The sequence below is a fragment of the Rhinolophus sinicus genome, chromosome 14 (assembly GCF_057876585.1).
Source record: "Rhinolophus sinicus isolate RSI-liver-muscle chromosome 14, RSI-T2T, whole genome shotgun sequence".
NCBI classification, from domain to species: Eukaryota; Metazoa; Chordata; class Mammalia; order Chiroptera; family Rhinolophidae; genus Rhinolophus; species Rhinolophus sinicus.
The window spans coordinates 23,492,916-23,519,059 of record NC_142514.1 but is presented as its reverse complement, the minus strand read 5'-3'; the positions used below and the strand labels follow the sequence as shown (position 1 = coordinate 23,519,059).

Genomic DNA, 26,144 nt, shown 5'->3' with positions numbered 1-26,144 from the left:
TCAGAAGACAGAACTTGGTGGGCAGGTGGGTGTCCAACTCAGGGATTTGGAGGAGCCATGGCTGTGAGTGAGTAAGGGTGGTAAGGAAGCATCAAAGGGCCCCAAACAAGGAGAGCTCTTCATCATGGACGCAGAGGCTGTAACGCTCAGCCGGGCACCGGCCACCAGGGGGCCCCGACCTTCACTTGACCCAGGCTGGTGGACATTTCTGGATCTTCCTGTCTGCCTGGGACCTATCTTCTATTCCTCTGGTGCACATGTCATAGCACCCAGGGTGGCCCCGGACCAATGTGGAGGGAAGGGACACAGCCATCTCTGTCAAAGATACCTTGTGTCTTCCTCCATCTTCCCTCTCTTCCACATCCATGATTCACTGGACTGTCCTGGGTCCTCCTTCCCATATACACACCACACTATGCACATACACACACACACACACACACACACACACACACACACCAACCTATGTGCACACACACACAGCACCGCTAGGTACACACATGCCAAACTCATGAACATACACTGCACCCATGCACACACACACACAGCACAGCCAAGCACACACACACACTACACATATACACCACAGATAGGCACACACATGCATACACAGCACAGCCATGTACACACCCCCAAAACCATACATATACACCCATGTGCACGCACGTGCGTATACACACACGCATACACACATACACACATACACACACCCTTATGGAAAACCAGCAGGAAGAAAAGGAACCAGGGAAGGAGGATGGATTCCACCTGTCTCCCAACCTGAGGGGTCTGGGTGGAGCTTTTTCGTTTTGCAGATGGAATGGGCAGTTGAGAGAAGCTGCAGATTCAACTGCCATCCAAGGGCCTGTGCACCTGTGTCCTAAAGGTACCTGGAAACCCTCTGAGCTGGGACCTCTCTGGCAAGGGGCTGGGCAGAGGGCCTTTAGAAAGCTCCGGCCTTCCCAACCCGCCCCTCTCCTCCACGCTCTAGGCTGTGGTGAGGATTAAGGGAGATGATGAACGTGAAAGCACTTGGTCAACTGTAGCAGCGCTGTGCAAACGTTAGCAGCTCCGACCGAGAGAACTGTGTGGTGTGGGGGACCCAGCCTGTGACAGGCTTGGAGCCCCACTGACCCTTCAGAGCCCAAGACCGGGCAGGCTAGGGGTGGAAAGTTGGGAAACGTGCCAAAACCGTCTGGGGATGGTGACATTACTGGGTGGGCTTAAAGGAGGTAATACTGTGAAATCCCTCAGCTTCCCCAACACCAAGCCTAGACTTCGCGTCCCTCACATTTTTTAGCAAAGGCCTTCATAGAAAGTAGAGTCATTTTTTACACTGTCACTGGCATACACTTAGAACTCAGGAAAGGTCAGTCTCCTTCCTTCATGCTTCTCTTTGGAACAACTCCTTCTCAAAGCCATGTTCCTGTTAAGCCTGAGGTTCCATCATCTTTGACCCTCAAGGTCTCAGAGAACTTCCTATGCATATGCACACGAGTTACCCGCAGGGCTTGTTTCAAACACAGATTCCTGGGCACTTTGGGGGAAATGGCAGCTCAGCCGGTCCAGAATAAGGCCCAGGTACCTGCATTTGAGCAGGTATTTCTCCTCCATTCTCTGCTCCCTACATATCATTTTGATGCAAATGATATGCTTGGAGGCACCCAGCCAAGTACTAATTTCCCTCCAGACACATTCCAGCTTGTCCCTGCCTGTCTCTCAGGGGAAGTGGGACGGCCTTAGAAGGCAGATTGGCAGGTAGAAGTGAGACACCCACCACTGCCCTGCCCCTCCATTGCCCTGGAAGGGAAAAGAGAGGTTGAGGATACAGGATGCAGGTGTGAGTTGGGCCGAGGACCGGAAGGATTGAGGGTCTGAGGGATTCAGGGAAATAGGGAAGGAGACGGAAATGTGGAGGAATAACGACAGCAATAAAGGACGTTCGGCTGGGAGCTACAGAGTGATTCTTATTGTTCAAATTATCTTTAAAACTTTTCATTTGAATCTGTTTAATAAGAGAAGGCTTACCCTAAGGAAGAGGTATTTTTTTTAATGTGACTAGGGAGCCGAATTGGAAAGAACGTTGCAACCAAGATATTAAAAAGGGGATTAAACCAAACCACTGGTGGCCTATCTCTGCAGGCTTCCACAACCTGCGACACAACTCCTGAAACCATAAAATTAAATTAAAAAGGGGGACACGGGACATGGGACGTTAATCATGATTCGTCTTCCCTTCACTGCTCATGGTTCCCAGTGCTAAGCAGACTCGAAAGGGCTATTGTAAACGCCTCCTGTTGTCTGGGGGCGCTGGTCTTGCAACTCCACAGGGTTCCCGTTCCTGCTGTGCCCTCTTTGAGCTCCAGGGCTCTGAGCAAGTTGCCTAACTTCTCTGAGCCTTGGCTCCTCATCTGTAAAAGGGGAGTAATATCAACCATCTACTGGAAGGGGCTGCTAAGACGATGAGATGAACAGAAAATTAAACACAGCCTGGCATATATCAGGTGCTCAAGAAAATGTTAGTTTCCTTCTCTGCAGCTTAAGGCAGGAGGAAGGAAGAAACCCCTGCAATGGGTCGGCTTATTGCTATTCTGTCCCTATGTCACTCAGTGCTTCCTCTGATGATCGTGACTCCTTGCTTGGATCCTGGCCACCTCTAGGCCTCACTCACCCTCCCTGCAGTGGCATTTTTATGGTTCATCCATCACTCACTTCCTCATTCATTCATATACACTGCATAGCCACCAATTGCCAGGAACTCAGCTGGGTGCTGGGGAAATGAAGATGAGTAAGACACAGCCCTTGCCCTTAAGGAGCCACAGTCAAGTGGGGGAGGAGACTTGTTGCCACAAAGCAGGGTACTTGTGCCAGGTGACTACCTCATCAGAAATCCCATGCCAGAACTGGGCCAATAAATCCAGTTGGGATGTTATGTCTTCCCCTCTGGCTAACGGTCAACTCAAGAACCGGTTCTAAACTGACTCTTCCATTCCATCACCCTCCACGTGGCCCTCAGAGTTAGGGAAGCATTTGTCTGCCCTGACGAGCTTGCCTGCTTTCTCTTATTAGATAATAGGAGTTACGGAAACAGACTGTTATGTTCCCTTTTCGCCCCGGCTGCCAAGAATCTCAAAGCAAAATGCTGTCCTCAGCTAAGTAGTTTCCCTTAGCTTAGGTTTCTGGTACATAAATCTCCTCTCCTCATACCACTCTTGATTACTTAACCCCTGTCATTTTATCCTTGATAATAACAATAACGATGGTGATGGTGGAGATAATGGTGATGATGATGAACTTGGAGGTCTTATGCCAGGTGCTGTGTGAGCTTTATAGACCTTATTTCATTAATCTCCACTATAATTCTTTAAGGTGGTCACTGTGACTTTTTCCATGTTTCAGATGAGGAAACTGGGGCACAGAAAGTTTGAGTAACTTGGTTATAACTAGGAAGTGTGTTGGGATTCTAATTCACTTGTCTCCTTATTTTATTGTTATCTGATATTGATACTGTTATTGCCTTTTAACCTTCAGGAAAGAGAGGGGATATAATTGCTTATTGCAATTGAAAAGAGGAACACGGAAGAGGGAGGAAGAAAAAAAATGCCAAATGGGGTGAGCAGCGACTAATTCGGAGGGTACTGCAGTTATTCGAGGTCTTTAAGGATAGGTAGGATTCAGTAGACAGAGTTCTGGAAGAAAGGCATTCCCAGTAGTGGAGTAACCTGAACCAAAGGCAAGGAGAGATGTCCCTGCTGGGACTTCATCTAGGTTTAGAGAGAGTGTGGGGAAGAGCAGCCAGATGTGCACTAGGGATATAGACAGGGCCAACCACCGAGACCCTTGAAACAAATCACGGGGTTCAGAAGGCAATGAGGGAGACCTGGAAGATGCCTGAGCAGCGCTGTTGATGTGCTTCAGAAAGAAGTTGGTGAAGAGAGAAGGCCACCCAGGAGGAAAAGGAACCAGGTGAGATGTCGTGAAGACGGCAGGAGAGAGACAAGCAGGGAGGCCAGGAGTCAAAGACCATCATGCAGGTGACTGGAGGATGTGAGGAGACTGGAGGAGGGAAGGGTTGGGGGTCTTGGACTTCTGTCTGCTGGCACCATTTCATTCACTAATTCACTTGACCACCAGGATGGGGATGCATTGATGTCAGTGCAATTGGGGTCATAGCAGAGGCTGAGACCCTGTGAAGCTCACGGGAAGAAGACACTTCAATGCTGGATCCAGGAGAAAAAGGGTTCCAACCTGGGGCCCAGGGGTCTCAGAAGCATTCACAAAGTTGAGGGATGTAAGGACATGTTTCAGGCAAAAGGGTGCATAGCAGCTTTCTTCAGAGAGGCGTTTGATGCCTCAAAGGGGAGAAAACACATGCCTAGAGCATTAGATTCTGTTCTAGGGCATCAGTCTGAGTTTCCAACTGTGAGTCTTGTCTTTATCTCTCCTATCACCAGGTTTCAAGTTTTGTTTTGTTTTGTTTTAAATAAAAGTGGGGATATAGCCCAAGCAAAGTATTCCAGATATAGTCCAGAAAAATAGAACTCATCCAATTGCTTAAATACCAGCAACACAAAGAATTGGTTTGTTGCCTGGCACCGAGAAGGCAACTGTTTGTTGAATGAATCCATAAATGACGAATGAACAAATTCGGTCAGGGCAATGGAATCAACAGCAAATCTAAAGCTCCCGCCTGAGGCTGTGCAATTGTAGGGACCAGGGGAATGAATGAATAAGTAAGTAACCTTACAATATGAGTCAGTAAGTTGCTGGCCATAACTCTCTAAGACCAAATTTAAGACTAATTAAAAGATAACTGAACACGATTCTGGAGTGTAATTGACACTAGACAGAACTATTGATTTCTCCCCCCAAAGCCTATTTTCCCCTGTTTCTTCTCCACCACTGTAAATGGCACCACCGTCCAACCGGTGGCTCAAGACAAAAACCTTCAGTCAGCTTTGTTGTTTCTGTTTGAGTGTCTGAACCATCAGCAGGTCTGTTGGCTCCTCTCAAAATACACACTGAGTCCCCTACTTTCTCCAGCCCCTCTGCAATCACTCTGGTCAAGGCACCACCACGGTCGTGCCTCCCCTGGACTCTTGCAGCATCTTCCAAGTGGTCTCCCAACTTCTTCTCTCACACACCTACAAACCATCTCCACACAGCAGCTGAAGCGATCTTCAACAATTACTGAATCTGACCATACTTCACTTCCTTCCCCCAAAGCACCAAGAGTGTCTGTAACACGGAGAGTCAAATCTGAACTCTCTACAAACATCTTCCAGGCTTTCCAAGACCTTGCCTGCCTGCCTCTGCCATCACCTTTCCCATGTCCTGTGACTCAATGCACCCCACTCATGCTGTCCCTCCAAGCCACTTCCACCGCAGCGTCGTGGCAGTTGCTCTCCCTTCTGCCTGGACATCCTTCCCCAGATCGTCACCTGACTGGCTCCTTGGTATCCAGGTCTCAGCTCAAATGACCACCTCTCTTCAGAGTCCTCCCCTCATCACCTCATCTGAAGATGCTCTCCCTAATATTTTACTTGGTTTTATTTCCCTCAGAGCACTCATCATTATCTAAAATGATCTGGTTTACTTTTATGTCTTTATTATTGGTTTCCTCCAATGAGAATGTTCTTTTCACATTCTGAAGCTACCATAGTCTTTTATTTACTTATTTTCTGTTTCTTTGCCTTACTTGAATGTAAGCTGTCGCAAGGCAGGGCCCTGGTTCACAGTTCTATCCCACTAGCTCTTAGCACAGTGCCAAGCACATAATAGATGCTCAATAAATATTTGTTGACTGAATAATTGAATGAATAAATGAATGAATGAACTCAAAATGTGTCCACAGAGTGAAGTCAGCTTGGGGAGAAAAGTGAAAGTGGCATTAGTCACCATACTGAAAATATAGAACATTAACAAGGAAGATCTAATCTATACAGATTGGATCATCCCTGGAATAGGGTACTTGGTGCTGGTTGCTGCACCGCTACAAGGACCAGCGGTGTGGGCAGGAAACTGACCCAGTTGGCACGTGAGGGAAAACTTAGAAAACCAGAGGTGTTCAGCTTGTAGAAACAAGAAATCCTGAGGAATATTGTTGCCACCTTTTAATATCTAAAGGGCTATGGAGAGAAAGAGGGGAGAGACTTGGTTTGGAGCCCTAAGGGCCAAATCCAGATCAAGGGGGATGAGTCTGATCGAGACAGATTTCCATACAGGAAGAAAGTGGTCTTTTGACAGTCGGGGTCCCTAACAAGGGAAGGGACTACTTTATGAAGTGGTAAGCTCCCCATCTCAGAAAGTGTACAAGTGCATAACCACTTGCGGGGATGTAGAGGAGGGACTCAAGCAGCAGCAGATGGCCTCCAACATCCCTTTCAGACTTGAGATGTCTGGGTTTCTAGGATATACAGGGGCACAGTCCAGAAAAAAATGTCTGGCTAACAAGAGTTCTAGAACGTGCTGACTGAGTGGCCTCATAGCAGAAAACATCACCAAAACCAGGTCTACCAATGAAGCAGAGGAAAGTTAGCTGACAGAGGTCTTGTGGGCCTGAAGCCATCCCAGAAACACGCTGGACAGCTCCCTGGGTTTGAAATCTGTTATTGATGTGTGATCATTCAGAGTTTGGGCCTGCCAAATATTTGAACTATCCAAAAAGATGCCTCAGTTTCTAGGGGAAGAGTGCCACCACTATTGGGTAGAAGCTAAGATGGTCCTGGGTTTGCTCTCTGAAACTCCATCGCTGCTGCTGCTTTTTCTTCTTCTTCTTACTATTACTATTATTATTAACTTCAGGTGTACAAACCAATGTAATAGTTAGACATTTACACCCCTCATGAAGTGATAACCCCCCTGCCCCAATATATTACCCCTCTGACATCGTATATACAATTCCATTGACTCTATTTCCTATGCTGTACCCCACATCCTGTGACCATATATATATATATATATATATATATATATATATATATATATATATATATATATATAGTAACCACAATATTGTCACCACTTCTTAACTGTAGGGCCTCAGGCAAAGAAATTAACCCCTCCAAACCCGTTAACCTCCTGTGTGGAAAGGATTTCATTTAAAAACAGAGAGGAGGGAAGAGCTGAAACAATAATGGCATAAATTTGATAATTAGTGAAAGTCAGCAACAGACACATAGACATTGATGATACTATTCTATTTGATGTGTTTGAAAACGCGCATCATAAAAAGTAAAAAGAGGGGGAGTTCAAAATAGCACCTACCCTGTTTATAATAATTGTAGGGCTTAAAGAAATCATCATCGTCATCCCGAGGAAGTTTTACAAATCTTAGTTATTATCAGGAGTGTTGAAATACCCCATTTAATCATCCCAACAACGCTGGGCAAAGCACAGTAATCATCGGCACTTGGCAGATGAGGAAACTGAAGCTCACAAATTAGACAAATCCCACAGCTGTCGCGGGCCTGAAATGCGATTGGAAACCAGCGATCTGACTCCATCATCACAGCTGCCTTTATTTCAAGAACAGCTCGCTGTGCTCTACTTGGTTGATATCTACATGACTTTGATATCATGTATGCATCTAAGTCAGTGGTTTCCCAGCTCTTTTCTCAGTAGTGGGCCCCCCCCTTTTTTTTTTTCAGATGTAGTCTTTACTCAGAGCTCCAGTAAGTAACACCCATAAAAGGTCTGGCTGAAGTGAGGGTTGGGGCCCAGCCACCAGGCCACTTGAGTGCAGGGTGACCCCTGAAGTACCTAGGGTCTATGAGCATAGTGTGAAAACCCCACATTGAAGCCAACAACAACAACCACCAAAAAACACCCCAAGCCCTGAGAGTTAAATTTAAGGACAGCCTCATTTGTATAATGCAGCTTTCAGTCTCCTGTCGCCCATCACATCTGATACTCATTATCAGCTCTGAGGTGAACAAGGCAGGGCATATCATCCTCAATTTGCAGATGAGAAAATCAAGGCCAAATGGAGTTAAGCAACCGGCCAAAGGTGCTCCAGTTCACTTTTCAGCCAAGTGCAGACTGGAAATCGAGTCTGTCTCCATTAACTTGGTGTGACCTGGCAGAGAGGGTGCCATCTACTGGAATTGACACTGACCCTGGTTCACAAAGTGGACACTCAGCTCCTTGGCCATTGAGAGCCTGAGCACAGCCTCACGGGCCCCCTGCCAAGACCTTGTCCCAGAGCAGATGGGATAGGGGAGGGGAGAGGGGCTCAGTGCCACTGGACGGCCAGACTGCAAGATTTTGGCACTAGTCAGGCCATTCCCATCCCAGCCATGTCATGCTGAGCACAGGGAAGAGGAAGCAATGAACAGCCAGTGACTTCCACCTTCCTCGGCAGCCCTAAAAGGGACAGCAGGCAGCGTAGACCTGGGTAGCAGTTCTGCGTTGCCTTTCTTCCTACCTGTTGTCTAGAAATCCCTGAAGCCAGATGCAGCTGATAAGTGCCTGAATGGTTCCCCCACTCCAGAGCAGCTCTGAACTGAGCTGGAGCATGTGTTGGAACAGGCAACACTTAATTATCACTTAGTCTTTAATTAGCCCTTAATTATTAACACTTAATCCATCTGTAAAATGGGGACACTAATACCTGTCTCATAGGGACTCTGGGAGGATTAATTAATGTGTGCAGCCCACTTTGAAGATGCAAAGCATTGAACAAGTACTCAACAGTGGCACTGATAACCACAGCAAATTTACTTGCTTTTGCTAACGAGATCCCTCCTTCCTCTCCTTGTGAATATCCACCGCCAACAATATCTGAATAATTGCTCTGGTGCAGAAACATTTAGCTCTGTGTTTCCCAGACACAGGATTTCCCATCCCGGAAACGGGCTATTTCCACCCATCTCCTCACTCTTCAATTTTCTATTATGTCCTCTAAATATGTCAATGCCTTTCCAGTAAATATTTTGATGTGTGCTCTTGCAGCAGCTTCTGTGGAGTCTGAATGGGACAGCTGCTCCCTATATTAGGGAATTCCAGATGTGGTTTAAAACCACCAGACTTATGTGCCAATGCCTCGCCTTTGGAGATGGGAGGGAGCAAGACTCTCCTAGTTACCTTTGGGGAAGCCATGGGCATCTAACTCTGGGCCTGCCTGGCTAGGGTGGTTTTTCAAGGTCCTCAGATCCACATCTGGTTGCCTTTAGGATGAGAACTGTCCACTTAGTGGGCTGGTGAAGAGGCAGCGGAAAGACAGCCCTTGACTGGCTCTTCACCCAGGTAACTCTATAAGAGTTATATAGTTATAACTCTCCTATAAAGATTGGACAAGGGACATGGAGGGTAGAGGAAAAGTGCATAGTGTTTAGGGTTTAACCATACCGAACAACGTCCCCCAGAAGGTCAGACCTCATCTCCTCCCTTTTCCCTTGGTGCCAGCCATGGAGAGGGGACACTCACTCTTCTTGGAGGCTGAGCCCATTGTCTCTTGGAGTCCCAGCCATGGGGGCAGAGAGCTGTTCCTTCGAGGTCCTGGGCTGCAAGGCCTCTGGCAGGCTCTGAACTCTCTTCCAGATTTCATGACAAGTCTTGTCTAAGCTGTCTTGGGGTGTATCCTGGTGGACCCAGATGTATCTGGGGAATGGCCCCAGGGCAGACGGTCGCTTGGCCACCAGGGCCGAGGACGAGGGGAGCCCATTCCCACTGGCCATCCTCCTCCTCTCTTTGTGGAAGCCCCTGTGTCTGCCCAGGGCTTGAAGTCGGGGGGACCATCCACCACCACCCTTCATTCACCAGGAAGGGAGATGAGGATGGGCAGAAGCAGGTCAGTTCTGTCCGGCTGTTGCTCCAACGAGGTGATTACGTTCAGAGGCCTCTGATTTGTGTGCCAGTGGTGGATGGAGGTCAGCTTTCTTTTGGGGAGGAGGAGCTTATTTTGATTTGTTTTAATTTGCTCTTTCCTAACTTTTGCGCCCCTCCCCCTCTCCCTGAGAAGAAAATATTTAAAAGTCAACAAAAACCAGTAGCTTAGTAACCTTGGAATCCCCCTGAACTCAGGAACCAGGCACCTGGGAGGGCAGAATGACATCTGGGAACAGCTGGAGGGGGAGGGCTGGCTCTCCCCAAGGTCCCTGGCAGTCCCCCGTAGCTACAAGCCCCTGACAGCCTGCGGAGCCTGGGGCTCAGCCCATTCTCACCATGGAGCCTCGCGGATGACTGGTGAGAGCCTGGCACAGTGCTAGGCACGGTTGGGGCAAGAGCCGGCCATTGGGCTCTCACTGAGGCCTTCCCAGGGACCCCAAGGCACACCGAGGGCCAACGGCCCCCGGGCTGGCCCAGCTCCGCCTTGCTAGCCCCACTCCCCCCTCCTGACTCCTCTTTAGCGCCTGGCAGGAAAGTGCCCCAATGTCCAGCGCCCACTGCCCGTCCAGGATCCCCTCGCCTTAAAAGTGTGCTGTCTTTGGTGGGGGAGTGAGGCGGGGCGGCTTGGGCAGATTTGCTTGCTGGTGGCTCCCACACCCTTCCGGTCCAGCGCTGGAATTCCTCGGTGCGTTTCAAACGCAACGGCTCGGCTCCGTGCGGGTGCGCTCGGTGCGCGGGGTGCCCCGGGTGGGTTCGGTTGGGCCGGGGTGGGGGCCCAGAGGGTCCCAGCGCACTTTCACATCTTTGAAGTCGGTGGCACTGCATGCCCGCTTGTCGCCACTCCGCAGGAACCTCAGGGCCTGCCCTGCAACTCGATCATCTGATTTTGCCCCTAACTGCCGTTTTATTGGGCCCTTACATTGTGCCAAGCACTGGGCTTTCTGTGTTTTCATATTCAATCCTAACAAACTCACAGGAAGTTAGTACCGTTGTTGGAAACCGAGTCTGAAAGCCAGAAATGGGCGTGCCCAAGGTCCATTAGGAAGGGAGGAGCTGGGATTCAAACTCACGCTCCCCAGGCCTGATCCCGTGCTCTCAGCCACTGAGAAAGACTGGTCCTTTCTGCGCCGAGTTTAGGGGTCCCGGAGGGGTGGTGGGAGTGGGGGTCTGGCGAGAAGGTGCAGAGAGCAGGGCTCAGTTAGCCATTTGCGGCCCAGTGAGCTCCTCCCCTCACGCTAGATTCTTCTTAAACTCAGAACTGACAAAGTGCCTCTGCCTGCAGGGGATCTCTAGCCCAAGGCGCCAGCCGTTGTACCTCCAGTATTTCCCCAGAAAAAGAGGAGCCAGAGGGCGGGAAAGAATAATGGGTGTGACTAGAGGAGATGGCAGCCCATAGATGAGAGTTGAATCCTGACATTGCCACTTCCTGTGTGACGCTAACAACTTTCTTCGCTTCTTGCATCCTCATCCATTCATTTCCCAGATATTGATGGAACACTTCCTCTGTGCCAGATGAGTTGCCGGGCACTGAAGAAGCCTGAAGGTAAACAAAATTGGCGGGGTCCCTGCTGGAGCCTATATATTCTAGTGGAGGGAGAGGTCAAAAGCACGCAAAACAAGTAAATAAGTAGTGATTACAGATGAAATAAGGACTGTGATGGAAACTTACCAATAAGGTGAGGCAATGGGGAGGGGAATAGCGGCGGCACACGGTGATGGTCCAGGCAGGCCTCTTTGAGGAGATGAGGTAACATTCGAGATGAAACAGAGGGATGAGAAGGAATTCTTCTCTGTAAAATGGTGTAAATAAATGATTATAAAGACCCCATTTCTGGCACATAGTAGGCACTCAATAACTATGTGTTGGATAAGTTAATGGTATACTGTATGGAAAGGGCCTGGCATATAGTAGGTGCCCAATACACAACCTTGCTCTTTACAGAGGGCCTAAGTTCCTAGAAATGTTGACTAAATTTTGAAATCCAACCTCCATTCCCTTTTGATTTTCATTATAAAATTGAAGATGTGTTCCTCTGGGGAAAATTCCGAGGACCTAGACTGAATACAATTATAGTTAAGAATGTAGAAAACCATTTAAAATAGTGTATTTAAAGGAAAAGTGATCATTTCTGGTGAAATATTAATAGTTCTGAAAATGTCACTCTGTGTTTGTCCTGCTTGGCATTTGGTTGGCTCACACCCATGCTTATAGCAGAATGCCCAGGACCCTGCACTGCCCAGGCCACAGCATTCTGGAAAGTTAGCCAGCTTACTATAAAATACAGCAGGGATGGGGAACCAAGACAGGGGCATGTTTCTTGGAGCACACAGTGGAAGTTTCTAGAAGATTCTACAGAAAACTTAAGTGATGCACTTAGAAACAGTATAAAGCTATGTCCAATATTGGCCACTAGCCACTTATTTTTCATTTAATTTTAACGTAAACAAAATTTCAGTTCCTTAGTTATATTAACCACATTTCAAGAGCCACATTTAGCTTGTGGTTACCATACTGGACACACTGGAGAACATTTTCATGATCACAAACCAAATAGACTATAGAGCCAGACTAGCCAGGCTCAAATTCTGAGTTCATGTTTTTTGTTAATGCAGGCTTAGTTACTCTGTGCGTTAGTTTGCTAGGGCTGCCATAAAAAGGTACTATAGACTGGGTGGTTTAAACAACAGAAATGTATTTCCTCACAGTTCTGGAGGCTCAAAGTCCGAGATCAAGGTGTCAGCAGGGTTGGTGCCTTCTGAGGCCTCTCTCGGCTTATAGATGCAATCTTCTTCCTATGTCTTCACATGGTCTTCTCTCTGTGCATGTGTGTTCTAATCTCCTTATAAGGACACCAGTAGTATCGGGGTCCTCACTGTACCTTAAAACCACACTTTAAAGGCCCTATCTACAAATAGTCACATTCTGAGTCACTGAGGGTTAGGACTACAACATATAAATTGGGGAGTGGGGCAGCACTCAACTCGTAACACTTGGTCTCCTCATCTGTAAAATGGGATGATAATAATTAAAATTTTTTTAAAAACCCTGTTGTGTAGACTTGCTGTAGATGTTCTATTACTAAGCAATTACTTCACATTTGGAAAGTCCCTAGAACAATACCTGGCACATAAGACACATAAAAGTGCTATCTATTGGTTTCCTTGTCAATTACATTGAAATGTGTACCACTGGAGTTTTTATATAACAGAGTTTGTGCTCTGTGTAGGGAGGGAGAACTTTAGCTGGACTGGGAATTTGTTCTGTGATGGAGGAATGGACTCAACTCATCAACTAAACCTTTCCATGAGCACCTACCATGGGCCAAGATTGTGCAAGGTGCAGGGTTAGGAGATGAATAAGACCTCTAGCCTGGACATTGTCACAGGCTAGTGAGGAAAGCAAAACATTCCGTAAGTGCCTGGTACACAGCAGGTGTGGGGGAAACTGAGCTTAGTCCAGTCTCCGTTCAAGATGTAGTTATGGTTCTCCGGCACATATATACCTATGTGCCCAGTACTGTTCAAGGAGCTGAAGACACAATAGTGAAGAAGACAGACCTGGTCCCTGCCTTTTTCAGAGCTGAAGTGAAACATTGACTGGCCATGGCCACCATTTCAGCTATGAATTAATTTTAGTTTGGAAAAATTCTTAAATTACCCCTTCATTGTTTAACCTCTTAGACCTTAGGCAGGTTGCTTAACCTCTTAGACCTCAATTTGTTCATCTGTGAAATAGGGATAATAAAACACCGACCTCATAGAGTTGTTTTGTGACAACTGAGGCAATATATGTACTGTGTCAAGAATAGTCTGGCACAGGCTCTGTACCCCATGAATGCTAGCTATTATTGTTTAGGATTCTGGGATTCTGGCTCTTTTATTCAGAACCAGGAAAGCCTCAGGAGGGGGCAATTATCCCTACCTTTGTCTCGCACCAAAGCCTCTACTCACCTGGCTTCCACTGCTGACACAAGCATGGCTTGATTGGAGAACTTAGAAAGGTAAGCCTGGGATAGGGCTCTTTCAAGATCTTCACAAGCTCTGAGTCAGCTTATTCTTGTAGGCCCTATTTTTCATCTAACATATTTAAAATATACCCATCTCCCACCATAAATACAGCTTTTCGGCTGTAAAAGAAAATTGAAAGGATTTTGCCATTTTGCTTTTGAAAATTTTGGGCCATGAGTAATTTATTTAATTTATGGTCCACTCTGATTTCTCACCAATCTTGATGCCTACCCGGGAAAACTTGCTCAGTGAGAAAACTCCAACCTACAAATTGTCACCAAATGTAATAAAAATTTTATGACTATTAACTTCAACAGTTAATGGAGTTGACATAATGTTACATCTTGCATTTAATTAAATATTTACTGATTTCAGTGTTGCAGTTTTTTTCTTTGGATTGTGGAGCTAATACTATTTTCAGGCTACAGACTTTTTGTAGGCTCCTGAAAACCACAGAGACCTCTGTTACTGTGTTGCCCAATGGGTCAAACTGCCCAGAGGCAGACCCATGAATAGGGAAATCCCAGGCAATTGTTCTTCAGGGACTAATTATCAGAACCGGAGAAGAGGAGGGTGCAGCCATGTGTCATGGGAATGGGCCTCCCCTGGTTTGTCCTAGCAACTGAATGAACCTCTCTGCAGAGCAGCTAGCCAATTCCAGGACTTTGAAAAGGACACTGGTGCTCTAGAAGCAAAGCTGTGACTCTGAGGCTCCTCTTTCCTGGCAACACCATCAGCCGTCCGTACCATTTCCCAAGGATTTCATCTCTTATTACTGCCTCCATTCATTGTCTGTGTGTGAGGAGATTGTAAGAGTTTGGGTGATAGCCTCTGACATCCTTGGACTTGAATTCTTGCTCTGCAACTTAGAAAGGGTGGCTTTGCACATGCTTAACTTCTCTGGCATTTCACCATCTACAAAGTGATACAGCCAATAGACAGGTTCGAAGAGGGAGAGGTTCAAAAAGAACATCCATGTAAAGTTCTCAGCACAATCCTTGGATCACAGTTTGACCCCATAAAAGATACCTATTATTGTTATTTTTAGTTATTAATATAAAATGGCAGCCTATGAGATCTCTATTTAAAGTTAGGGATCCAAGATCCAAGATGGCAGAGTAGATAAACACTGTGCCTGCTTCCTTCCATGAACACATTAAAATTACAACTAAATTATACAACAGTCAACCTGGAGAACTGTAGGAAGTCTGGCTGAACAGAAGTTTTATAACTAAGGGCATAAAGAAGACACTTCGAGACTGGTAGGAGGGGCAGAGATGTGAAACGGACTGGCTCCAAACCTCCATGTGGCGGTTAAGAATCAGAAGGGGTATGTCAGCCACAGAGGTTCCGCCCAGAAGAGTGAGGGACCCCAGCCCCACAATGGCCTCTCCCGCCCAAAGTACTGGTGTTGGGAAGAGGAGCCCCCACAATACCTGGCTGCAAAAAACAGTAAGAATTCCAACCACCTGGGTGGGACGGAAGGCTACAGGGAAAACCCAGACATCCTCTTAAAGAGCCCACACAAGCTCACTCACAGGCACTCACCCTGGGCTCCAGGGGCGGGACGGAGACTCAGAGGGCATCAGAGACATACTGGGGGCAGACTGAGATGTGTGGCTGTGGCCAGGGGCTGGAGGACAGTCACCATTTTCACTGTGTTGGATTCTCCTCCCATGCCAGCCAGCAGGAATGATTTTTCCTGTGTTGATCCCTCCCCCATGCCCATAACCAAATCTGAATCTGATTGGCCTGGTGAGCTTTGCTTGCTCCACCCTGCTGACTCCCTGGGACGCCACCCAACAAACTCCCAAAATGCCAGAGGCACTTTCTATGTGTGCAGCCAGCCCAGCCCACATTGTACTCTTTCCTGAAAAACTATCAGAATTCCCAGGTCCCAGGCAGGAGGCGACTGGCCTCAGTGTGCGCTGAGACTCTTGCTGAGTAACTCCAGGCTCAGCACTGGCCCAAGTCTACAAGACCACAACTTTTCCCATTCTAGTGACTCCCTGAGACCCTGCCTCATCGAACTCACATACCTCACGAGGCTTTATCGGTGGCTGAACCAGAAGGGAGCTAGCAAGTGGCAACAGGCGTCAGGGTGTCCTGGCAGGCCACGGTGTCCCAGGCCTGCTACTGGTGGCAGCCATCATCGATTTGCAGCGTGGCCTCTCCCACCTTAGCACAGGCAGTGAACAACTGCGGATCACTTTGTAGCTCCTACCAGGTAATCTCCAGCCAACCATAGGCAGTGGATGACCAGGCCTGCACCAGAGCCCCTCCCTAGAGGCCCCAGAACATACTTGGATGTTGGCTTCAGACCACAGCAGACCAATTAGCCCCACTAGTGGCACACACAAAGGGCAGTCAAAACAAGCACCAGAGCCTGCTGAGGGCAAATCCCATACAGTGGGGTAAGCTCCCACACAGCAGCCTGTAAGCTGTGGATGTGGTCAAAACCCACGGCCTGTCAGCCTGAGGGCCAATGCCATCCACTGACATGCCGATAGCAATCAAGGCTGCCTACAAGAGACCCGCTTCAGAATGAAAGACACACAGAGATGGAAAATAAAAGAATGAAAAAAGTTATTTCATGAAAATGGAACAGAGAAAACATCAAAGAGCTGGGGTAGCAATACTTATACCAGACAAAATAGATTTTAAAACAAAGGCTATAACAAAAGACAAAGAAGGACCCAGTAAGCCCACTTCTGGGTATTTATACAAAGTAACTCAAATGCTACTTTGAAGTGATCTGTGCATCCATATGTTCACTGCAGCATTGTTTACAGTGGCCAAGATGTGGAGGCAGCCTGGGTGTCTGTCGATGGAAGAATGGATAAAGAGGAGGTGATATATATATATATATATATATATATATATATATATATATATATATATATATATCTATCATGGAATATTGCTCAGCCATGGAAGGGAATGGGCTGTTGCCATCTGCAATGGCATGGAAGGACCCAGAAGGTACTGTGCTGAGTGGAGCGTCAGACAGAGACAGATGCAATGTGATTTTCCTTATATATGGAATCTAAAGAACAAAACAAACAAAACAGAAACAAACTCATAGATACAGAAATCATTTTGATGGTTGCCAGATGGGAGGGGGGTTGGAAGTGTGGGTGAAAGAAGGGGAAGGGATTAAGTACAAATTGGGTGTTACACAGAGTCATGGGGATGTAGGGCATAGCATGAGGAATATAGTCAATAATATTATAATAACTATGTATGGTGTCAGATGGGTACTAGATTTGTTGGAGTGATTGATGGGAGGGGTGTTGGGGGGCAGGGTGATAAACGTGAAGGGATTAAGAAGTACAAATTGGTTGTTACAAAATAGTCACGGGGATGTAAAGTACAGCATAGGGAATATAGTCAATAATATGATAATAACTATGTACAGTGCCAGGTGGGTACTAGACTGGACAGGGGGACCACTTTTTAAATCATACAAATGTCTAACCACTATGCTATATACTTGAAATTAATATGAAATAATATTGTATGGTAACTGTAATTGAAAATTTAAAAAGGGAGAAAAAGGTGAAGGGGAATAAGACGTCCAAATTTCCAGGTATGAAACAAATAAGTCATGGGGATGTAAAGCACAGCATAGGGAATATAGTCAATAATATGGTGATAGCATAGTACGGTATCAGATGGTTGCTGGACTTATCATGGTGATCATTCCTTTATATATATAAATGTTGAATAATTATTGTGTACTCCTGAAACTAATAGGATATTGTATGTTAGCTGTATTTTTTATAAAAATCTTAAATAATAATAAAGTTAGGGAAAAGGAAGGCTATAGTTGGTGGAGGAAAAGACTATGACTTGGCAGTAAGGAAGGAACAGTCAGAACCCAGCTGGTCTTTCATTTCCTACTTTGGCCTTCCTGCCAGACCCCTGTCATGAGAGGCACCCCAAGAATTCCTGGAGAAACTGTATATGGGGTCCCCCTCACCTAGAAGCTTGGTCTTCTGCCCTTCCTTCCATTACTGCCATGCCAGGACATTGGTCACCAACATGCATTCCTTTAAGATTTATACTAGCTGACTGCTGAGATGATTTGAGGCAGCTTTCAGATTAAAAAGTAAAAATTATGGTATCAAAGAATAAAGCAAAAGCTGCCTAAAGAAAGCAGAAAGAGTTGCTACTTTCAAGCCCCTGAATTGGTCAGAATGCATGGTAGTAATAAGGTAATAAAACTGGGCATCCCTATTTGTCAGCGAAAGCAAAAATGGAAACACATTGAAAGGCAGAGTTTTTATTTTCTGACGGCAGAAAATACATGTCTTCATCTGCAGAGACAAAATGTTTCCTGGAAATAACCCCAAGCATGAATTTATTATGAGTCCTTGTATAAAGGACACTGAGTGACATAGTGGGCAATATATTCAGCTCTGTTTTCATAAAAACAGAAATGTCATTAAGTTGGTCAGTTTCTCACATCAGGTTCTCAGAAGACAGCACAATGTTAAATCATAACTCAGAGAAGGCATTTCTTTAAGGAACTCAGACAATGAAGTCGAGGAGAGACACCTTTGGGTCCATTCCACTAATGTTACTGAGTACCTGTCAAGCATCCATCCATCCATCCATCCATCCATCCATCCATCCATCCATCCATCCAGCCAGCCAGCCAGCCAGCCAGCCAGCCAGCAAAGTCATGGGACTCAGAATGGCACTGGTGAAGACCACTTATAAGAGCTGATACCTGGTCTGAGTTTTAAAGGACAAATGGGAAAATACCAGACACAGAAGGAGAAGGAGGTTGTTTTAGGCAGAAGGAGCAGCATACACAAAGGCTCAGAGGGAAGGGAGAGAGAAGGCACAGCTCATTTTAGGAGTGCACGGGCCTCCAAATGGCTGGAGCACAGGGCCTGGGAAGTGTGGAAACAGGAGGCTGGAGGGGCAAGCAGGGGCCAGTAATGGGGGCTCCTGTAGAGAGAGGCTAGCAGGGAACTTGGATTTCACTCCATAGGCCATGGGGAAAGGCTAGGGAGGGCAACGGGACTGTAAAGTCAGGTTAGTGCTTTAAAAGATGACTAGTAGCAAAGAAGAAGATACGTTGAAGGGGGCAAGAGCAGAATTGGGGCACTTGTTATGCAGTTGTTTCAAGGAACCAGAGAGACGATGGGGGCCTTGGCTAGGACCTGGGAGAAGTTAAGGAGGCAGAATTTAGAAGACTTGGGGACTGCGTAGATGTGAGGGATGAGTGAGAGGGGAGTCCGAGACCCCAAGGTTTCTGGCTCAGGAGTTGGGTAGACAAGGAAACCATTTCCTGAGATGAGGGGCTGACCAGAGAGGCGGGTTGTGATGAAGGGTTAGAAGTGCGGAGTTCAGTCATGAGTAGCCTGGGGCAGATGGTCTTGTGGGACATCCAAGAGGAGAGTATGCCAGATACCACACAGGCTCTAGGGATTCAGGAAACTTCAGGAGAGAAGTTGTTTGCCATTTAAGGAGCTCCTAGTGGGGGGGTGGGGAGGGGCTAGCAAACAAGTGAGAAAGCCCTCAATTACAGAGAGACTGCAGAGTCAAGAGAACAGACGGATAGTGTCCGTCCCGCACTTCCTCCAGCACCCTGGGCCTCTGAATGCTGTGGGTCATTTACCCCGAATCTACCTCCCTGCACCTGACTAACTGCTCTCTTCCTGGAAAGTGCCACTTCTCACCTGCCCTTCTCCCCAGGTTGAGCTAGGAGCCCTTCTCATTTCCATCACACCCTGAATTTCTGCCAGAGTAATTAATCATGCTCTGCTGTGAAACTCTCTTCTCAATAAACTATCAGCCCCCTGAGGGCAGGGACTACTGGCATCGGACTTATTCTTCTTTATATTTGCTTCCTCAGCACCTAGCACAGAGCCTGGCATGCAGGCTAATGTTTGTGGCATGAACAAATGAATGCGTGAGGGAGGAGGAAGCGAATGAGTACAAGGGATACTACAGAATAAACATGGAGGGGTGTATAAGGGTATTGCTAGCGGTTGTAACACATCCTAGTGGCTTAATGGTGTTAAAGGTCATTTCTCATGTAAGGGTCCAGTGCAGGTCTCCCTAGTTGGTAGGTGACTTTCCTCCACAAGATGCTTTGGGATCTGGGCTTCTTTCATCTTAGGGCTCTGCCATCTCCTAGGACCCCAAATGCTCTATATGCAGGCAGCAGACAGAGTAAGGATGGGAGGATTTACAGGATAAGTGACACATACGACTTCTGCTTACATTCTATGGCTAGAACCTTGTTTTAAGAATGTACTCAACTGCACAGGGGACTGGAAAATGCGGTCTTGGCTGGGTAGCCACTTCTCAGTGATAGTTCAGCACTATTCACATTTTTGGCCAAGTAATTCTTTGGAGTAGAGGGGCGTTTCATCGGGCATTGCAAAATGTTTATCCATCAATATCCCTGGCTTCTACCCCCTAGATGGCAATAGCACCCTCCAGCGGTGACAACAAAATTGTCTGCAGACATTGCCAAATATCCCCTTGGGGGTCAGCATCACCCCTGGTAGAGAGTCACTGCTCTATAGTATGGAAGGGCAAGCATATATTTTTGATGTCCAGCTTAGCTGTCCATGCTGTAAGGGGCATCTAATCCGGCAGGAAGTGCGGAGAGGATTTAGGAGAGGCTACCTGGGGGAGGTGACACTTCACTGAGTGATGATTAGGAATCGTTTACTGCACACATTAGGAGAGGGAATGGTACTGCAGAGGAAACAGCCCTAATAAAGGCGTGGAGGCATGCTGGCTCAGCTGATTGGAGGGGCTTCAAGTGCAGATGATAGCTTAGGGTAGCCCGCCAGAGGTGAACTATGGCCTCTGACAAGCAGAGGAAATGTTCAACCTCTCTCCCACCGACTGAGCTCTGTCCTTTTCCTTGTTTCACAAACGAAGAATGTTCTGCAAGATCTGTCAGAATCCGGTGGCCTCAGCCTGTGGTTGGAGGAATGGTCCAGACTGGGGGCCTTCTCACTTTTCCCTCCTGGTTGTTGAGACCTACAGTCTCCCTGTAGTTTGTTCGGACTTTTTCTTCCTCAACCCCTTCTGTCACCTTTCTTTGGGAGGCAGATCATTGTCATCTCTACAGTGACAGCCTCGCCCTTGGGAAATACTAGCTTCTGTCTGATCTTGCTCAGGATTTGAAATCTCCACCCTCCACTTGTACCCCAGGCTTTTCCTTTGAGCTCTGACCTTTGCTCTGTTTCCCTTCTCTGCACTCTTGCTTAGCCCTGTCTCCATTCCTGCCCTCATTGCTACAGCATCCCATTTGCTGGATCTCGATCTCCCTCTCCCTCTCGCTCTCCCTCTCTCTCTCTCTCTCTCCTTCTCTCTCCTTCACAAAGCTTTTATTTTCTTCTTGAGTCAGAATAAACATTTCAGGGCATCAAGTCTACAGCCCCTACTTGAATCAGGCCAAGTTCTCCAGAGCCATCCGGCCTTGTTTTCTTTCTGAAACAAACTCTGATCTTATCTGGATATTAGGCTTATCTTGGTGAGTCACTATACCTCACTGGGCTTTTTGCAGTGTGCTGTGACCCTGTGGCTGCCTATTGCTCCTGGGGAGAATGGAAGGGGCAGGCAGGGAGCCAGCCCTGGGGGCTGGGCTAAGGGCCACATTCTCCTAGGCAAGGTTATCATCTCTTGGACTCCTGCCTCTCCCTTGCCCTGAAAAACTTTCCAGGGCTCCCATCTATGCCTTTGCCCACATCACTCCCAGCTGAGACTATTGCAGCAACCTCGCAAGTGAGCTTCCCTTTTCCTGCCCCTTCCTTTCCTATCTATGCCCCACAGAGAAATCAGAGTATGCGTCAGGCTGTGCCACTTAGCTCCTATTTCCTGGAAACGAAAAATCCATGTTTCTTGTACCCACTTTTCCAGAGTCTCTCCTGCTAAAACAGTTTCACTATACACAGCTTTAACAGATATCTTGTAAAATATAAATTTTGACTCGCATGCATTTGCTCTCTCTCTTCCACCTGAAAAGTCCTCCCCTCCTGTGATGGGCTGAGTCGTGTACTGCCTTGCCCCCTACATTCTTATGTTGAACTCTTAACCACCAGTACCCCAGAATGTGACTATATTTGAAAACAAGGTTTTAAAGAGGTAACTAAATTGAAATGAGATTAGGGTAGGCTCTAATCCAATATGACCGTTGTACTTTTCAAAAGAGAAAATTTGGACACCGACATGTACAGGGGCAACCATGTGAAGATATAGGGAGAAGACAGCCATCTACAAAGAAAGGCGAGGAGTCAGAAGGAACCAACCCTGTCAACACCTTGATCTCGGATTTCTGGCTTCCAGAACTATGAGGAAATGAATTTCTGTTGTTTAAGCCAGCCAGTGTGTGGTACTTTGGAATGGCAGCCCTAGCAAACTAATACACCTCCTATTTCCCACTGCCTAAGAATAAAGTCCAAACTCCTCACCAGCCCTACGAGACCCTTCTGCTCTGGCCCTGTGCCCACCCTCATCTCCTGGGTATCCCTTCTTGCTCATGTCATCTAGCCCCACCCACCTTCTGCTGGTCCCCTTCTCTTTTCAGGGCCTTGCCCATGCTTTATATACCAAAAACCCTTTCCCCAACTCTTTGTGTGGCTGTCTTGTTTAATTTTCAATCCCACCTTCAAGGTCACCACCTCAGAGAGGCCTTCCCAAACCACCTATTTAAGGTACACACCTCCCCATCCCATTCTTTCTCACAGCCCCATTAACTTTTCCTTCCTAGCCTTCTTAATTAGTCACTTTATATATTTATTTATCTCCTGCCTTCATCAAGCCAGGGACTGACCACTTGGGGGTATATTCATTATCTAGCACAGAGTCCAGCCTGTCGTGATCCTCAAGAAATATTTGTTGAGTAAATCAATCCTCACCTTGTCAAAGTCTCTACCTAGGCCTCAGGGTTCAGCCCAAATCTTACTCCCCTCCTTAAATTAGCCCGCCGATCCCCAAGTCCAGGAAAACCTTACTGGCTTGATATGTCTCTGTAACATGCCCCTTCTGTCATGGTGATTTCCAATGCCTGACTGTATGGGTTGTGTGGGGGTTTCCATTTCTGCCCCACATCCTCCCAAGCCAGACCATACACTATGCATCTCTGCATTGCCCACAGCAGAGGCTGGCACAGGGCCCAGAGCCCAGGAGGCCTCAGTAAAGGTATGTGGACCCAAATACATTCAAGAAGGAGAAAGGGTGGGGGAAGTGAGTAATTGGGTCCGTTATAGGGATACGAAGGGTACCCCTGCCTTCCACAGCTCCCAGGGAGAAAAATGACAAATGTTCCTTTGGCCAGGGAGAGTTTTTCCGGGATAAACATCAGCTGCTGGTTATAGCCACAGAGCAAAGTTCTGAGGCTGAGAAGGTGGTGGGGGAAGTCCACTGGCCTGGAGCCCCAGAATTATAGAACAGCCCAGACTCTCTTATGCCCAGCTGTGGGCTGCCGGGGAGGGCTGGGCTTCTCTGTCATCTCCTTTCTCTGGAGGAGGACGGGGACTGCAGGAGATGGGGAGGGCCCAAGCTTGGGAACCTGGGGGCCCACCCCAGGGAAGATCCTACCCCACCAAGTCCACCACCCACTCACCACCCAGCCAGTCCCTCCACCCCTCCCTCCTCTTCAGGGCTGGTAGGTCCTAGGCCAGTCGTGGCTGGCTGAGCCCTTACTTTGGGGGCTGGGCCTGGACAATGGGAAGCGACAAGCCCCCTCCCCGCTGCCCCAGGGACATAAAGCAGGCCTTTCACACTGGAGCTCTGGCTGCTGCGGTTGGTTCTTGGCACCCAGCGAGGCGGCGTCGGGAGGGGCCAGAAAGCAAGTGTGTTGGGGGTGGGAATGGGGCCGGCGATTCTGAGGCAGCTTGCGGGCCCAGGGGCCACCGGACTGGGTTCCCAGTTGTAGGGTGAGCTCACGCAGGGCCACCGGAACAACTTGGGGTGGAGGAGGGAGAAAGGCATCAAGGAAGCCAGGAGATCGTGGCAATGGCCCTGCCGCGCCACACTCCTCTCCCGGAATCGGCAGCTCCATAGCCCTCTCCTCGCTCTTGCCGGGATATCCCCAGGCCCCTGACCCCTGGGCTCACAAACTCCAGAGCCCCGGCTTGGCCAAACCCCTAAGCCCTGAGCGTAGCCGCTCTAGGGTGTCTGTGGCAAAGGTGGTGGGGTGCTCATCGGCTAATGCCTTTCCGCTGGGCGCGCCAGTGGGGGTGGGGCGCTCCTCCCCGGGCCTTGCCCCTCCGGGTTCCCTCTAGACTCTGTCCCCCGCCCCCAACAGGGTCTCTTTCCTCTCGCCGAGAGTTTGGCGTCGACAGCGAGGGAGCCGTCGTGATTGACGGAGGAGCCTAGAGGAGACGAGACAGAGACGGCGACCGAGTGGGGGTGGGGGATGGGGTGGGGACCGACGCTGAGCCCTTGGGGCCTGGCGGCAGCCGCGACGCGAAAGAGGTAGAGAGCGGCTCACGCCATTGGGAGAAACTCGCCTGGTTTGGGGCCAAGGTTGGGAGGGTGAGGGTAAGAAACGAGCTCTGGTTATTTAATTTTGAGGATAAATTGTACAAGTAACTCTTGCACGTCCTTCAACAACCTCACCCGCCCCCACTCCCTCACCCCAGAGCACACATGCACTCCTTCCATCCTGAGATTTTGTCTTGGTAGGGGCAGGACAGTTCGGAGCCAAACGAACGGGTCCCACACCCCACCCACCCTCCAATTCTCAACCCTGGGTCTACGCACACACGCCCATCTTTTGGGATGGGTAGGAGGCTGCAAACGGGGCTCCATCGCCCCCAGTCCCAGATTTCAAGTTCAAAGCCACCACCCAGCCGTGACTTGGGGATCCGCGTCCTTCTTTGGTTACCTTTTCCCAGACTGTATTCCAATTTCCAAACGTGGAAGAGACGTTGTGTGTATGTGTGTGCGGGCGCGCACCGCCTGTGTGTGAGTGCGTGTGCCTGTATCACTGTATGTGTATGGGGGGTGTATTAATGGGTGATCTTATAAATGGAAACGAGAGAACTGAACTTAAAATAAACTGGTCAATTGTAAAACAAACAGGAATAAACAACCCTTTAGATGTAATTTGTGGTTTCTGTGGAGGTGGAGGTGGCGCTGAAGAGGAACACCCACCTCCCAATATTTTTTTCTTTGCTGCGCCTCCACCCCCAGCGTTTGGAGCGGCGGAGAAGCGGCTCTGGAGTGATTAATCCGGGGATAATTCACCCCCCACCCCCCGGCGCGAACCCCGCGAAGCGGGATTGGAGCGAGTCATTTCCGAGAGCGCAGCGCGCCTCTCCCCGGCCGGGCGGACACTTGGTTCATTCCAGCCGCAGAAGCTCAGGGCTCCCGCGTACTGGGATTTTTTCCGACCAGAAAAAAGCTCCAGAGCTCTCCTGACCTCCTTTCTCCTCAGCGGCAAGCGGAGCCTCTCCCTCGGCGCTGCCGGCCGCGCCATGCCGCGCTCGCGGGAACCGGAGCAGGGGCGCTGCGGCTGCCCCGCGGGGAGGGCTCGCAGCGAAGCCGGGATTTCGGCGCTCGTGCCGGGCGCGGGGAGCCGCTGGGGCCGCCCGCCGCCGCCAACGCCGCCGCCGCTGCTGCTGCTGCTGGGCTGGGGGCTGCTCAGTGCCTCGGCCGCCGCGGGTAAGTCCGGCCGCGCCTGGGAGCCGGCGGCCTCCGCGCGCCCCACCCGAGCCCCAACTCGGTCCCTGTCCCTTTCCCTTCCCTCCCCCTTAACCTTCCACCCCCTCCCCCAGTTGCCCACCCTCATGCTCATCTCCCCCCTCCCCTTTGCCCCAACCGTGTCCTCACCTCCACCCTCACCCTCACCCTCACCCTCACCCTCACCCTCACCCTCACCCTCAGTGCTGCCCACAACCCCAGCCGCAACTTGGCCGCATCCGACTGGTGTGGGGGTCTGGGAGACAGACATCCCTGCCCGGCGTCGCAGGGCACCTGGACCTTGGCTTCAGTTTCTCCAGCCTCCCAGCCCCCAAGGTGCCAGGCTTTTCCCCGATAAACTTTCCTGGAGCCCTTCCCCTTCCTCCCCATTCTGATGGGCACATCCGTCCTGGGGCCTGGAGAGGAATGGCGCCCCCTCCCCATTTCCTAGTCTGCAGGGTCTGCCCTGCCCTGCCCCCGCCCATTTTCTCGCGACTGAAGCCCGCGTCCCCGCTGGAGCCGCCCGGAGACTGCGGCCGCCATCCCCTTCCCCAAGAGTCCATCTCCCTCAGCGCTCTGGGCTTGGAAGGGGATCTGGTGGGCGCGGGCCCAGGGTGGGGGTCCCGAGCAAGCTTTGCCAGAGGACT

At 48.9% G+C, this 26,144-nt stretch overlaps 2 protein-coding genes across 7 annotated transcripts in view; one reads left to right on the top strand and one right to left on the bottom strand.

Moving 5' to 3' along the window:
* The window catches only part of C14H1orf94 (chromosome 14 C1orf94 homolog), a 51,021-nt gene extending 26,191 nt beyond the window's left edge, over positions 1-24,830 (bottom strand). Inside the window, exons 1-2 of one of the 2 annotated variants that reach the window (XM_088789932.1) lie at positions 24,701-24,830; positions 11,495-11,615 (exon numbers count right to left, since the gene is read on the bottom strand). Coding sequence is in view for 1 of the 2 variants with exons in the window: in XM_088789934.1 (XP_088646060.1) it covers positions 9,424-9,752 (329 nt within the window). In the remaining variant the exon portion in view is untranslated. Of the gene's footprint in view, positions 1-9,423; positions 9,862-11,494; positions 11,616-24,700 lie in introns of those variants that run through there. The other variant, XM_088789934.1, reaches the window with a different exon arrangement.
* Positions 24,831-25,140: 310 nt separating this feature from the next.
* The window catches only part of CSMD2 (CUB and Sushi multiple domains 2), a 577,361-nt gene continuing 576,357 nt past the window's right edge, over positions 25,141-26,144 (top strand). For 3 of the 5 annotated variants that reach the window (XM_088791016.1, XM_088791015.1, XM_088791014.1), the window contains exon 1: positions 25,143-25,479. In XM_088791016.1, the coding sequence (XP_088647142.1) occupies positions 25,293-25,479 (187 nt within the window). In that variant the 5' untranslated portion in view covers positions 25,143-25,292. Of the gene's footprint in view, positions 25,480-26,144 lie in introns of all 5 variants that reach the window. The other 2 variants (XM_088791018.1, XM_088791017.1) reach the window with 2 other exon arrangements.